This window comes from Xyrauchen texanus, chromosome 32, assembly GCF_025860055.1.
Source record: "Xyrauchen texanus isolate HMW12.3.18 chromosome 32, RBS_HiC_50CHRs, whole genome shotgun sequence".
NCBI classification, from domain to species: Eukaryota; Metazoa; Chordata; class Actinopteri; order Cypriniformes; family Catostomidae; genus Xyrauchen; species Xyrauchen texanus.
The window spans coordinates 19,857,497-19,873,825 of record NC_068307.1 but is presented as its reverse complement, the minus strand read 5'-3'; the positions used below and the strand labels follow the sequence as shown (position 1 = coordinate 19,873,825).

At 37.9% G+C, this 16,329-nt stretch overlaps 1 protein-coding gene across 2 annotated transcripts in view; it reads left to right on the top strand.

Moving 5' to 3' along the window:
- The window catches only part of LOC127625790 (protein FAM107B-like), an 89,059-nt gene that overhangs the window by 29,378 nt on the left and 43,352 nt on the right, over positions 1-16,329 (top strand). Inside the window, exons 1-2 of one of the 2 annotated variants that reach the window (XM_052101144.1) lie at positions 1,771-2,028; positions 15,387-15,618. In XM_052101144.1, coding sequence (XP_051957104.1) covers positions 1,950-2,028; positions 15,387-15,618 — 311 coding nt within the window. In that variant the 5' untranslated portion in view covers positions 1,771-1,949. Of the gene's footprint in view, positions 1-1,770; positions 2,029-15,386; positions 15,619-16,329 lie in introns of those variants that run through there. The other variant, XM_052101143.1, reaches the window with a different exon arrangement.

The window sequence follows — 16,329 nt, the reverse complement described above, 5'->3', positions numbered from 1 at the left end:
GTATATTGCCTTTCATTACAATGAAAAGTCCTCCACACATCACAATGTTGACAAGTTTTAATCATATTTAGTAATTTACTTCTTGATGCCATATGAGGTTCTAAGTGATTTCTATCTAAATAATTACTTGTACAGTTAAAATCTCCACCCAGTACAAAAAAAACTTTCCATACATTACATTGTTTCAGACAACCACATAAAGTTTCAAGAAACAACATTCTTTCCAATGACTTTACAGTCATTTATACTCATTTATCAATTCCATAGTAACATGTTCAAACTTTGCTATTATCTTAATGAATCTACCTTGTATTACTTCTATAACATCATAAGATATTGGTAGACTAATCTTTTCATTAATTCATAAACCTGCGCTCTTTTGCTTGCATCCCTCGCCCCATTTACATTCTTTTTCCACACTGTGACCTTCATTATGACTTTGAGACCCACTTTCATCTTCTGTACCATTTAACCCTCTGGGGTCGACGGACACGCCGGCGCGTCCTGCTGGATATTTTCGTCATTACAGCAGAAACAACTTAAAATACTCCGTCATTTTGGGGCATACAGATAAGTGTAAGACATCATTAGATACTATAAAGGGTCTACTTTTATTTGTGTACACTCACAATAACAACAAAACCTTGTGCTTTTGTAAAATAAAGAAAATAAAAAGGGTGAGCTTTCAGCAGTCTCCGTGTTCACAAGCATATTTCTGAAAAACGTCACAAAAATGAACTGAAACTCCACGAATACTTATCACACAAACATGAAACATATGTCTAAAGAAAGCTTAAGATTTCAAATTTTAAATAAAACAATTACATTTTAAAACAAATATTCTCCTGTAATGTAATTTGTATGAAAAAAGCACTGTACAGTTTTTACCGGTTTATCTAATTATAGATAATGTGATCCCACCCACCAGCAGAGCGCGCCATTCATACGCTAATGTGCTGAGACGATCAAGGGAAATGGTACACGCCCCCGACAGTGTTCAAAGGTTTGATGTAAACAATTCATTCATTTTACTGTGCGTTTGTAATGATACACAGGCGATGAAACTCCTGGATAGGAAGGAAGAGTTAACATTTTCCTCAGAAGAAGAGCGGGACTCCGATGAACTTTTATATTTTGAAGAGAGACTTGATCCAGACTAGGATACAATTTCGGACGTGTAAGTCATTTAGTTTTCATTAGTTGACATGCTATTTTATATAAACATGTTCATATTTTACTAGTGGGACTGTTTCCAGACTTGCCAGCCAGGATTGAGTATTGATATTTGAAATATGTCCTAATAAGCAGTTCACTTTTTTAACTTTATCCAAGAATAACACCTGCTATGCTACTATGACCAAGCACCACTCCTATCACTAACACGCATTCTTCAACTGAGCACTCGACTCCAACCGGCACATTTAATCTATGCTGCCAGTTGAGTTGCTCATAACTCACCATCTCCACACTCGCCATGGCAGCCAGTTTGACACAACCTCCCCGTTCTCACCACAATATTTTCAGTGCTTTGTGACCATACCCAGTAAAAAAATAAAAAAATAAAGACATTGAGAGAAACAATACTTAAGTAAACAGACCTTTGAAATAGTCAAAACTCCACAGTCATGCTCCAATTCACACTCCACTCACTCAGCAAACGCCCACGCATGCGTATGAGAAAGAGAGAGAGGGGGGAGAGAGAGAGATTAAGCCCTTCACTAATTCTATCAGTTCTGGACTTCTAAGAGAGAGAGAGAAAGAGAGAGAGAATAAAAAAGTGTTTGGAGAAAAAGGAGGGGTGTGGCTTTGGAATGGCCAGTGGTCATGTGATTGTTTTCACTCTGAGAGGTGGCAAGTATGTGAGAGAACAGCTGAACCTCAGGAGAAATGGCCCTAACATGAACATGTAGGATCTCATACATGCATATGCACAAAAAGGAAGCACCGGAATGGACCAGAGAGTTGCACACAGTTTGTACCCACCTGAGGGCCAGCCCAGCAGACCCAGAGATGTTCTTGTTAAGTCAGGTAAGAGAGATAGAGACTATGTCTGAGATTAGAGGATGCTGTTCTAATGATGCTGAGTTTAAAGACATAAAACTTTAACCAAGCATCTAGAATACCAACAATCAAAGTGCTTTCCATTTTTATGATAAACTGTTTTAGCCAAAATTAAATGTTATTTAAAGCTTGTTGTAACAACTGATATTTAACAGTTGAATTGTAACATTCCAAGTGCAATGTAGAGTGTATGGATAGAGTGTCATATATTAAATAGATTTAAAACATATTATTTATACATGCTTTTCAAAACGCTCAGATTTCTGCCTGCTTCCCACCATAAAAACGGAGAATTCCGAAAACTCCTGGTAGGGTTAAAGAAATAAAGAATGTTATTGAGAGCAAACTTCTGACATCTTCTAAAATACAAACTAAGAATAAAAAGGAAAATTAAGCACATAAAACACATTGTTTCTCATGGTGCAAAGTGAGGCTACAGAATTCAATGACAAATAGAAATTCAGTATTTGCTATTCAAATAAGAAAATGGCTCCTTTGAATGGGATTAAAGAAACATACCTGAAGGTAGAGTCCTACTCTACAAGTCTTTATGTCGATTCATAGCAGTTTTGAGTGTAGTTTTCATAGACTAATGATAGATCACTAACATAAATCAATATCCCTGCATCCTACTGACAGTCTTTCACAATTTTGTTGATTTAATGTTTTACTGGCTTTATGTTTGTTTTAGCTGAAAAGCACAAGGTCCACACTGCATTTCTGCCCAACCGTAATTTACACCAGTAAACCGTGCTGTGTGTATTTGAACAGTTATTTTAAATCATCCAGCTCCATAGGAATAACAAAAAAACTTTTTCCAACATATCCACTAGGGGCAATGTGAATTAAACCATAGGGATAGTTCACCCAAAAATGACAATTCTCTCATCATTTACTTACCCTCATGCCAGCCCAGATGTGCATGATTAATTTTTTCTGCTGAACACAAATGAAGATTGTTAGAAGAATATCTCCGCAAGTGAATAGTGACCAGACATTTAAAGCTCCAGAAATCACATAAAGACCACTTAAAAATAATCCATAAGACTCCAGTGGTTATATCCATATCTTCAGATGCAATATAAGTGTTAAAGAGAAAGTCCTTTTTTTCTAAAAACTAAGAACTCATACACGTCTGGGATAGCAAGATCAAGCAAAAATGATGGGATCATTTTTATTTTATTTTATAGAATATCAATTTAAGTCTGTTGTGGATTTTGGATGTTTCATTCTATCCTGTTCTTTTCTATTTTACACAAAGTTATGGGCCATTAAAGGTGCTCTATGTAAGATTCAGAAACCCATGTTATTAATGACACCTGTGGCCATTAAGTGAACTGCAGCCAACTACCTGTTGCTGATGCTCACGCACACACGATAAGGACGTGAGCATCGACCAAAACAATGATGTAACGTACAAAGAGACTGAATGTGATTCACCGATATCATGCTGACAGATGAGGTAGCATAATTAAAATTACACAGTTAAGATTGTTTTACTACAAACTTTGAGACTGTATATTATATTTGACTCTCCAGTGCTGGAACAGGGCTAAAACAAAGTGTGGATATAGGTCTAACTATGCAAGACTGTAGTTTTAAGTAATAACTTTTCTTTGCATTTATACGATAGCCTATGTCGGCGTTAGCTAGCTAGCCAGCTTTATCAATAGCTGTTAGCTAAATTTGGTGGATGATGATAGTAGCGGTTTATAAAATATACTGTACATTATAAATATGTTGACACAAATCATTATTGATGTGATTCCATCAAAACTGTCATTTTGATATACTTTTGTTTTATAATAGTAGAATGTATATATTTTCTGTAAAACCAAGTTACGTTACACTAATGAATGGCGCATTTTGCATTATTTTGTATTAATTTCATGTGTTATTGTAGTTTACCTTGCTGAATAATTACAGATTATCATTGTCAATTACTGTGAATCAGCATCAGCGTTTAAATTATTTGAAAGTTATGAAGCAAGGTAGCTTGCAATTTGGCAGCATTAGCAGGCAAGATCAAGTTAGATAAAATTACATAGATCAATCCTTATGGCACTATATTTCACATGCTTTGCATTTATGTAAGCTTACCTGTGCAATAAGAAGGATGCCAAATCAGGGTCAATTTTGATCCCCAAAACCGAACAAAGGTCTCTCCAGGAATCAAACGCCTTGCCGATGTTCACTCTAGTTTTCGCTCGACCACGATCATGTTCCCACTTAGACAGACATGATTCAGTAGATAAATGTTATTTTTTTTTTTTTTTTGGCTTACTCTGAGTATGTGTAGGAGTCAGTGTTGTGCTATGAGCCGGAAGTTTGATGGATTCCATCTCTAAGATAACATTACCTAGTATTGCAGACTATCTGTTGGTGTTGTTGAATAGCAGAACAGATGCTATTACTGTCTGAGTCAAGGCTCACGCATAAACATCACATAAATGGCGGATAAACCTCACATCCTTTGGATTTTCCCAGAAAAAGCAACCCGCTCCCTTCCCATGACAATTAGTCTACAAGCTTTAATAGGCAGCCTAGGAAGTCCAGGAAGGGCTCATTTTTTAAGCTGCATTACAAGTTGTTCACACATTGGCAAAAAAAAAAGTATAAGTATAACTTATACTAGTATAACTAGTATAATGGACAGAAATGGTTAATAAATAAGAAATTATCAAAGTGACACAATCTGAAGGAAAAACAGATTTGTAAAAAAAAAAGAACACCTTTTTCTTTACTCTTCCAGTCTACATTTATATGCTTGAAATAGGTTATTGTGTTTTATTGTCCATAGAGAATGCCTCTTTACTTCTTCCTGAGGACCTTTTATAATGCTAATTCCCAGTCTGAGAGCTCTGCCTTAATTTTATGGCTTGACCAGGACCAGTATTCAGAAGGGAGTATGTGAAATAACACTGCACTTCCACACAAACACGCATATACACACACACCCATGGGAGAATGGGATCCCCGGGGATCCTCTGAGATTGCTGACATCACCATGACAACTCTCAGCATTCTGTTTGTATACAATCAAGTGTGGGAACAAACTTCTTATATAACAGATAATTTTGTTTTATATTAACAAAAAAAAAATTTTTAATGCTAAATGCCTGGTGGTCCAAGGGACAGTACATTCAGTGTTGCAGAGAAATCTAAACTGTGCTACATAACCAAGAAGTCTGTATGCTTTAATTTCCCTACATTTTTTTAAATAAAAATGACATGGTATTACAATAAATGTAAACCAAGGAAAAAACAATGATAATACTGTACCATGTTTTGTGGACAATAACAATGATATTCTTTAGCCCTAAATAAGGCAACGTGCACCACAAGATACATTCTCTTTAGTTTCTTATAGTGGGTATGAGAAGGAGTATCTCACCCAATCTTCATATAATTCATCATAGTTGGTGAAATGACTTGGTTCAAATTTTTTGTGATCGTTTAGTCAGCCTGACTGCCCATGGTGAAGGACATGCGGACTTTGTGATAATTAATTATATATTAATCATACTTTTCTTCAGTAAAACAAAAACTACTAATATTAATTGAGAACATTGTCTTAAGATGCGGAAGAAGAATATTAAGTCATATGTTGTTCATGCTTTTAATTAGCACATTTTGAAGCGTGTGTGTAAAGGGGTTATAAGGGAAAGGAGGAGGCGAGAACAGGCTTGACAATATAAATAAATTTTAATAATAAATTTAAACAAAAACACACAAACATAAACACATACAAGGAAGCTGCCATAGTTCTCTCTCTCTCTCTCTCTCTCTCTCTTGTACTGGCATACAGTGCATATACCCTGCGATATGTTGCCAGATTAATGGAAGAAAAAGGGGTAATCCACAATATTACCCATACATATTTATTACAATTTCACACATCATACATGCAACCTTAAAACTAAACCTTTCTCAGTTTTGTTACACAGTACTGGGTTGTAATAGATTACATGTAATATGGATTAAGTAATCAGATTACAAAAATCAAGTATTTGTAATTTGATTAAATTACATTTTATAATATTGTAATCTGACTATAGTTAATTGCATATACATAATTGCATATTAAGACGTCAACAACAGTTACTTGTTAATAATTTATTGATTACCCTAATCATTCTCTTTTTTTATCTTTTATATGTTTCATTCTATATCAGCATACCGCTGATATGCCTAGCATTGTCATTTCTGTTGATTTTATGGTCATTCATTTTTGTTCATTTTATAATCATTTTATGTTGATTTATGAACAATTAATATTTGTAATGTTTCTATTGTTTTATGCACTTAAAATTAACTTGTCTCATGAAAATGAAAATGTCTCAGTGTTTTGAATTATAAACTTTGGCCATGCACTGTCAATGCTGTTAAATTTTGTTTATTTATGTTCATTCATGTAATGTTTAATGCACTTTTTTAAAATGTCATGAGGAGCTCTTTTTGTTTGGAATAAAGAATGGAATACATTTTCTTTCTTATTGTACATTTATGTTAAAATGATAGGTTATCCAACCCAAATGACTGTGACATCAAATGAAATAGAATTAGGTTGGAAGTAATCAAAAGTAATCAGATTTTATTACCCCAAAAATTTAATCTACAAGATTACGTTACTGATTGCATTTTTTTTCATGGAATTTGTAGTAGTATCTTATTAAAATTCACAAGTAATCTGCCCAGCACTGGCACACACACACACACACACACACACACACACACACACACACACACACTCTCTCTCTCTCTCTCTCTCTCTCTCTCTCACACACACACACACACACACACACACACACTCTCTGACACATACATACACACTCTCTCTAATACACATAAATGATATGTTTTAAAGTCAGAAACTCGTAATTTTTTCCATAAATATAACAGAAATACTGATGACTTTGACTTTTTTGTACCTTTATAGGGTAAAAACACAAAACACACATACAACTCATAAAATCCAAAATATATCAGATACATCCAAAATTCCTTTGGGTATGTTTACTTAAGTCCAAATTATATAACAAGTGACATGAAATACATTTTTGCTAATACATTTGTGCCTTACATTACCATTTAAATACCATTGTATATTAACCCTTTTGTGAGAAAATACATTGCAACCGTTCTGTTCGGATAAAAAAAGACAAGGCAGTGTACAGAAGATATAGAGCACACTAAAACTTTGATTACATGAACATTGACATTGGCTTGTTTGAAACACTAAACTCATGCTTTTATAGTAAGTAGCATTTAATCTGCAAAGAGCTCAACCTATATGTCAGTGGTGGTGAAAATGAGTGAAAAAAAAATCCCATAGACATTAAAAGGTTACCCACACATATCTAGGGATCAGGATATCATAGAGACTTGGAGATGGTCTTTTTTGACTTGGGCCACACTATAAAAGGACGTTGCAGACGGTAGAACATCGCCAGCCGCTGTCACTCAACGCCACTGACAATATCCACTACAAACCCTCATTATAAAATAAAGAATAAATTAAAATGGAAATAGAAACTCCTGCTCAAGATCTAGAGATGTTTCTTATGTATTAGACACTTACCTAATGAAAACTATTTAAAATTGTTGGGACAAAATTGGCACAGGCAAAACGTGGTAGGGACATGTCCCACCCATAAATGATGCCTATGGATGGTATTACCATCTGATACCATTACTGAACCATGAATTGTACCAAATATTTATTTTCAATTAAGCTGCCTAGATGAGAAAAGCACATTGCCTGTTGTAGCCCCATCAACAGACACCATATAAATCAAATTGACCCCATCTGCAATTCTTGGAAATGAACTCATATTTGATCAGTGGCAATGAGTTCCCTGTCTGCATGACTTGTGGGCCTGTGGGGGATGTTGATAAATACATTATGCTCATAATAGAAGGATATTAACTTTCAGAGCAGACACAGTACTGCATCTGCTGCTCTTCACCATGTTACAGATCCCCAATCAATGAAAACAAGGACAGTCTTCCACAGCAGCAGATTATGTGGGAGATCTGAATTTCTTGTGGCCTTGTCTCTCTCTATGTTTGTGTATGTGTATGTACATTATCCCATGAAGACGTCTATTTGTAAGCTCTGGTCAAATACACCAAAACCACTTGTATTTTATAACCATTATGCAATATACTTCCTGTACATAATCCTTATGTGGAACACATACATCTACTGTACAGTATGCTCACACAATGAATAGACCATGCACTGCAAGCAGACTTTTGAAATTCCTGCCTGTGAGCACTCTAGGCACAGTGCTACATGCAATGACTGTGCGCTTTAACAATTGTTGTGAGAGTGCTAATTGTAAATATGCATGGGACTGCTTACACTATCTGTGGCATATGCACACAAACTGGGATTTTTTATCTGTATGTTAATGAAGTGGTTATATTTTTATGTTACTGAAGTGACTAGGATGTAGTTAATTGGCAAAAGATCTGAAGAAGCATATGCAAGGATGTAAATGCAGTCTGAGTTGGGCACCAACTAATGTAAGGGGACACCATCTTACCCTAGGGGGTCACAAAAAGTCCACTGACTACCCTTCCTTGCATGTTAAATGTTATTGATAGACCCAATAATAGTCGCAGAAGACCTCGCGCACCCCCAGTAAGACTATAGTAAATCTTCATGGCCATTATACTATATACTGTATAGCATAATATTCCAAAACATACGATAACATTGTGTGAGGATCAGATCAGATTTAATCGCTGGAATGAATAACATCCTGATCCTAGCTAGGAGCTCTACAGCAAATGAGACATGGGAGCCAATGGTGTTTGACATCACTGACCTAAAACCTGTGTCATAAATTACCCTTACAAAAATTTAGAGTTTATGGCAAATTTGCAGCACACTTGGTTACACTGATTATTTTCAAATGCAAATGAGCTTTGAGGCAAATTGTTGCCAAATACTTGCAGCAGGTTCACCACTACCGGTGAAGAGCAGCAAACTTCTGGCAAACATTTGGGCGAATCATAAGCTTATTTGCATGTAAAAATAATGAGTGGCAAATTTGCTGCAAATTTGTGGCTAGTTTACCAGAACTCTAGATTTTTTGTAAGGATAATGCTTCTTGGTGTGGCAATTTGTTAATGCGTTAGAACAAGTCAAGAGCAGGATGTGTTACAGCAGATGCCAGAGGACCATGATCGTTGAATAAAAACCTACATTTGAGTCCATTCTTCTCACAAAGCGGTAATAAGACATGGAATACACCCGGAACAAGCTACACGATCAAAAGTAGATATGTTGTTTCCGAGAGTTCCAGTACCATAGGAACTTCCACATTATGCTGACTCACCTACAAGCGCCATCTCCCATTAGACATTTTTGCACTGCTCCATCAATTTTGACTTTTCATGTAGAGCAATGGGATGCAAGTTGCGTCTGCAGCATGGGAGACCTGGGTTAAGATCCCGTGTTGAAACCAGGAAGAAATCGCAGTCACATAATCAGTGACGAGTGTGATTCAGAGGTTCCATTTTTCACTATTTTATCAAAATAATTTTTTATTTGTTGGGGGGGGGGGGTTCATCGGTGAACTGAATGAAACAGTTCACTTCAGTAGAGAAGAATGTTGATATGGGAATTTATGTGCATTCTACATATGTCTTATCATTTTACAGTTTATTCTTCTGTGTTACTCGTTGCTTTAAATGCTGTCCTCTGTTGAACTAATGTTCTGTGTGTGTGTTGAAGAAGATTTTTTTTTACTCTAGCGTAGGTGTTATGATAACAGCAAGGTTAACAACGTGAGAAAATTAACAACTGAAACTCACAGAGATGAAAGCAGGAGCATCTGTATGGTGAAGTATGCGAAGGTGCGTGCTGCACTTCACAGATACTGATAAATAACCAATTAACAGAAGGTTCTGGGTTCACTCACCAAGAGGCAGCTTTGGCATTGCAAATGTTGTCTGTGAAACATTTCTTGCAAGAAATTCAATTTACAGAAATATTAGATTCAGAATTTCCACAACAGTTTTTGTAACCCTGGGTGGGGCGTCATCTGATCTGACAAACAAACTCAGTGCTGAAGGAAAAAAACTGCCTGCAGGCAGGGGTTGGAGTCCCCTATGGCCAAACCTGCCTGGAAAAAGTGGGTGAGACGAGGCTGCCGAATGGCTGGGAACAGTGTTGGATCACCTCATGGCCCAAAGAACCGAGGTGGTTTACTAATATTGACTCAAGCAGGACTTCTCTTTCTGGTAAGAGGAAATGTCTTATAAGACATTTTGGGTAAAGGGCAGTAATCAAAATAATTCAGGGAATTATTTTGGCAAACAGGTCACTAGGGCAGGTCAAGGTAGACCGCTGGAATCACTCGACTACTCCAGTCACTAGAGCCAGGATGCCCTAGTTGTAAATTGTATAAATAGGGCTATTGCAGCGACACCGCAAGTTGTACGGTATGGGTTTGATCAAAAGCAAAAATGGGGATAATTAGATTGTAGAAAAATCTGAATTGGGTTCTCCAAATTGTCAGTACATGATGGCAATGGATGTTGTTATGAACTGCGAGTCTGGGTAGTAGAGTGTGGGTTTCCTAAAATAGGGAGTTTCAGTATGAGGCAGTTCAAACAACTTAGAGAGAAGCTAGAAGAAAAGGAAAAAAGAAGTAGAGAGGAACATAACAATATGTCAAAAAGGAAACAAAAGAAGCATGTAATTTTTCAGCAGACTGCAAAGCATATACAGACTGGCTGACAGAAGCATATTTGAGGGAAAGGAAAATTAAACTTACAGAAAGACAGTCATCTGCTTCTGAGTCTCTTATTTCAGAATTTCCAAGACAGTGTACAAAAAACATCAGATTAAACATTAAGCACTGTGAATAAATGTTGCTAATTTAAAATGAAAATCATACCCAGACATATAATGTGACAATGACAAAACTGTACCCCAACAAATAATTTCACAATGATAAAATTCTGATACTCTTCAGTCTATTGACAGCAAAGGTTTCTCATTGAAAACAGTGCACTTGCCGGATGCATCGGAAACAAATGCTTCCGTGCTAGAGTGTGCTTTAGGCGTCAACATGTTGGCATGCGAGGCTTTTGCACAAGTGGTAGTATTGGACACCTCTGTAATGAGAACTGGTTAAGTATTTGTCATATTCAAATTTCTCATATTCAGCCTATGTCATGTTAATATTTTGCATATTTTGGGGCCTATGGAGTTCATGGTATTATTAATAAATTCTACATGTTCAATTTTAAAGGCATTTCTGTTTACTTTTCTACGATAAACAATTTTGGCACTGTGTTGGGTCCAATAATAATATCTGGGTGCTGTAGCAAAACCAGTGACATTACTAACATTTACCGTGGAGTCCACTCAAACATCACTTAAATATGCTTGGCTGATTTGGCATCACACATATGAAAATCTCTAATCAACACAGTCTATGTTCAAATAACATCTCTCTCTTTTAATGGATTAGTGGTGTTGGAACAGAATGAGGTTCATATCAGTAATGTTGTATGGACTATGACAACTTTGAGCTTTATGTTCCTAATGAATATGATATTTGCACGGAATGTGACTTGTTACTTAATGGAAATAAATGCTGCCAAAAATGCTTGGGTGTTGTGAGTGGTTGCAAGGGTGTGCAGTAGCTGTTCTGGGTTGTTTTTAGCTTGTTGCTTTCCAGTTCTTATGGTGTTCTAGGTAGTTGCTAGGTGGTTGGTTCTTTGCCCAAAGCAAGTCAGAAGCAAGTGCTGAAGCGGTCTCATATGCATCAACCCAAGTAGCATGACTGCCGGTGAGGAAGTCTTATGCCCCAGGAGCATCTGAAAGTTTTTAAGTGGAACCGCTGTCCTCCGGCTGAATGACTTCAGGCAGTTCAGCACCGACCTAATGAATTAAGGTCTGTAGAACCCGTTACCCATCTCGGCTGGAGGGCCATGTTCTATCTCACCCTTGTGAAAAGTCACGATCTCCGCATGCAGGGTGCCGGCATTCTCGCCCTGCACCGAAGTGAAGCGGACGGCACTGAACTGGAGCAGGCGCCTGGCGAACTGAATCGTGTAGCCGAGTCGGATGGTCCTGGCCAGCCACCACGACAGGTTGGAAAGTGGTAGCAAAACATCCAAGCTCTGGTCGAGAGGCACTAAGGGGACGATCGTATCTGATGTACCTGGGGGTGGGGCCTCGCGGCAGGGTGGAGCAGGCTATGTCGCATCTAGGAGCGTTGCTTTGACCCAAGGCGGCTGTGCCTAAGGGGAGCTCAAAGCACTTACCTAGCTTTGTGAAACCGGCATAGGGAAGGTTAGCGACTGAAGAGGAGGGCATTTTTGGCCATCCTCGAGACTCCTCACAACCAGCGGGCCATAGGTGTGGCCTGGCCAGGCGCGAAGGCAGGGACTCTGTAATCTGTGGACACCGATTACGTGAACCAAGGAGTGAGGAAACTGCTCTTTTTTTTACAATTTGGGTACAGCAGCCCATTTTGAATTGGCCTGTCATTCACAGGGATGTTCGCCAGTGGTGTGCATCATACCATGAATGTCAACTGGTGAATACGTTCTAAAAGCACCTTTGCACCCCCTTCCATTGGTCGAGGTCCCCTTCAAATGAACTGGCATGGACCTCATCAGGCCATTAGAATTGACAGCATGGAGGCATCGCTTTGCGTTAGTCCTGCGGGATTACATAATGCGATATTCAGAAGCAATGCCCCTGCGCAACATCTCTGCATGTAGTGTTGCAGAGGCATTCTTCAGAATTATCTCCCGAGTGGGGATTTTCTCACTGAAATCCTCACTGATTAGTATACGAGCTTTATGAATTATTGGGTATTAAATCGATTTGGACAAGCATGTTCCAACCACAAATGGACGGTTTGGTCGAATGATTTAATAAGACCTTAAAGAATATGATTCGGAATTTCGGATGTGTTCTCACCTCTCCATGGACACATTAATCTGAATGAACACCACATCGAGACAACCCCCAGGGTAGTGGTACGTAGTCATCCCTACTGCCTACTCAAACATAAGAAACAGGTAGTATGGGAAGAATTAAAGGCCATGCTCGATATGGGGGTAACAGTAGAATCCCACAGTGATTGGGCTACATTTCAGCATCTTATGGACAGGGTCCTCAGATCGCACATTGCGTATGCCGCTGCCTATTTGGATGAAAACATTGTTTACAGTAATGTTTGGCAGCAGCATATGCAGCTTCTGGGGGCTGTTCTGAGGTCACTGCGACAAACAGGGCTCATGGCAAACCTGGAGAAGTGAGCAGTTGGGTGGGTACGGTATCTGAGGCTCTACTTAGGTCACGGGCAGGTGCAGTCCCAAATTGATAAAAACACGGCGATTGCAACCTGCTGGAGACACAAGACCAAAAAGGAGGTGAGACAGTTCCTGGGGCTGGCTGGCTACTATCAAAGGTTTCTGCCTAATTATTTGGACATCACCAGCCCGTTGACTGATCTCACTAAAAAGGGAGCTCAAGACCCGGTCCAGTGGATGAAGCCGTTCTCACCTGAGATGAATTGCAGGTAATTATTTGCTTATGTGTTCACAGTGAGAGACGGGGGAAATAAAAGGGCCAGTCCTCTGAGTGTGAGAGAGAGCCCAGCTGACAAGCTGTTTTTGTGTGTTGGCCGATGCCGTTGTGAAAATTTTACTTCAGGATGCTATATCTTTACACATTGAAGCAAAGGCATTATTTTGTCAGTAAAAGTGACATTCCTAAGTCTCCCGCTTCTCATTCCTTTGAACTTATAAACAATATTTTAAAATGTATTGCACACAAAAAGAGCTTTTTGTTTTTGAGTTAAAATATGTAACGAATAGGTAAAAAAAATTCTCATAAAAATGTGTCTGCGTCACATTCCACCTCAAAATCAAAAGAAAAAAAAATATGAAATATATATATATATATATATATATATATATATATATATATATATATATATATGCAATTTTCAGCATTACTTTTATGACAGTTAAGCACATCCTTAAAATTTGTGTTACTTGTACTCTCAATAATGTATTGCAGTTTAATAACTGGACATTGCTTAGATTAATTGTGCTGGAAACTTAGTATTATGTCTTTCTATAATTGTTTTAAGCTTAGTGGACAGATACATTTGGCCTACAGCTTCCAATCATTGAGAACTCTGATACCAAATACTGGGTCCAAAACACTTTTACATGCATGGATTCTCTTTATATCATCTTACTGTCATCATCATTATCATCTCCTCTTCTCATAGACTCTGATTGAGAATTGCTAAGAACTGAGCTCAACTTTTTAAATATTGAATGGTGGAGACTGTCTCTGGTTCCTCCTCCAAGCAAAGTATTGTTCAGAGCAAGCGTCAATGCATATGACACTTGATCTGCTGTCAATTTAGCATGGATCACTACACTTTTAATCTGTTCTATCCAGAAAGGAGTGGCTCAACCAATGATGCACTGGGGCTGGGCTGCATTATGGATTGAAACTCTGACTCCATAGAGTAAATGAAATGGCATTCGTTACACAGTGAATAGTGAAAGGTCTCTGTGGTAGACTGATCTCATGAAAAATCAGGAGTTTTGTATTGCAAGTTGCCAGGAGTTGGGTGGAGAAACTATACTTCTTAAATAAGCAGAACAAGGCAGAAGAACCTTTTATTTCTTCTTAATTTTCTGTAACACGAATGCATAACACTCACTCACTACCCCTACTCCGTTCTCTCCTTTTTTCTCTTCTCCTTTCTCCCCAGGAGCACCCTCTACTGTTTAACACAGGACACAGCAAGGAGGTTAAATGTTTTGTTTTCAAAGATTGATGTATGCTTTCTGAATGTCCCAACTGCTCTTCCCAGTGGCTGAATCTGGAACTGTGCACTGTGCAAGGAAAAAACATACTTATTTAAATTGTTGTGACTTGAAAGGTACAGCACAACTGGTTTTTGAAAACATTTGAGTAGTACATTAATAGCCCAAACCCTGAACCTAACCCTAACATAACAGTACTGAAATCAAAACTTTTCAAACCTAATACAAAAACAAAAGCTTTTTTTTTTCACTGCTTTGCAGATATAAACATTCACAGCATATTGGCACTTGTCTGGAATTGAACAAATTTGGTGGCAAAAAATGTGGATCAAGCTTGTTTTGTTTATAGAACACCATGTTACTTCCTATTGTTATGTTCTCTTTTGCATTATTCTTTCGGCTTGGAGTAAATCAGGAGGGAAAAGTAACTTCCTTTAAACATAAAATGTTCTACCACTCATTCCTCTCACATTATTTTCTCTCTCTCTATTCAGCCTCTGCCTATGCTGATATCCAATGGGAACAGCCTCACCAGCCGAGAATTCCAGACAGGGATCCATTTAGTTATCCTCATTGTAAGATCCCTCCGCTTGCCAGTTATGCTCCTCAGCCTGATTACATGACAGGGGACAATGACCTCATCAAGCCCAAAAAGCTGGTTAATCCAGTGAAAGCCTCTAAAAGTCACCAGGAACTTCACCGTGAGTTGCTCATGAACCATAAACGGTATGTGTACACACGTACACATGCACACACAAACACACTGATGCATGGATGATACACTTAGTGTAGACTGTCCAGTGCTTCATGAAAGCTTCTATGATCATACTCAGCACTCTGATAATCAGCCAAAAACATACTTTCCTGATTGGAGTTTTCCTGTGTGCACTGCAGAGCTGATTGATAATCTGCAGGGACTCACTGTCCAAACATATCAAGATGTTTTGTAGGATTTGGTTATTGCATGGATGCATTTAACTTAAAAAAAAAACGTACTTTACATTTAACCTAATCATGTTTATTTCTAATGTAGGCTTTAATAGGCAATATTCACATTAGTGCCATTTTTTATTGTTTAAATGAAAATGAGGCTGTGTGGGATAGACTTACCGTTATATGCACTGTTTAAAACTGTATAACGCTCCTAGATCCCATAAAATATTTCACAACTCATGTTATCTGGAGTTTTTGTCTACTGAAATTTCTTGGAAAAATATTTGTCAATATTTCATCAGCAGAACAATCCAAAATCCAACTGTACAATCCATTGGAGAGACTGTACATCTATCCCTCACAGCCTCGTTGTCATTCCAGTCAAAAATATAAAATGGCGCTGCTGTAAATAGATCTATATGACACATACTTTAAAGGTGCTATAAGCCAGTGGTGTAGTTGGGGCCATACGAACGTATATGCCGTTGTGGCATGGGGGGCATG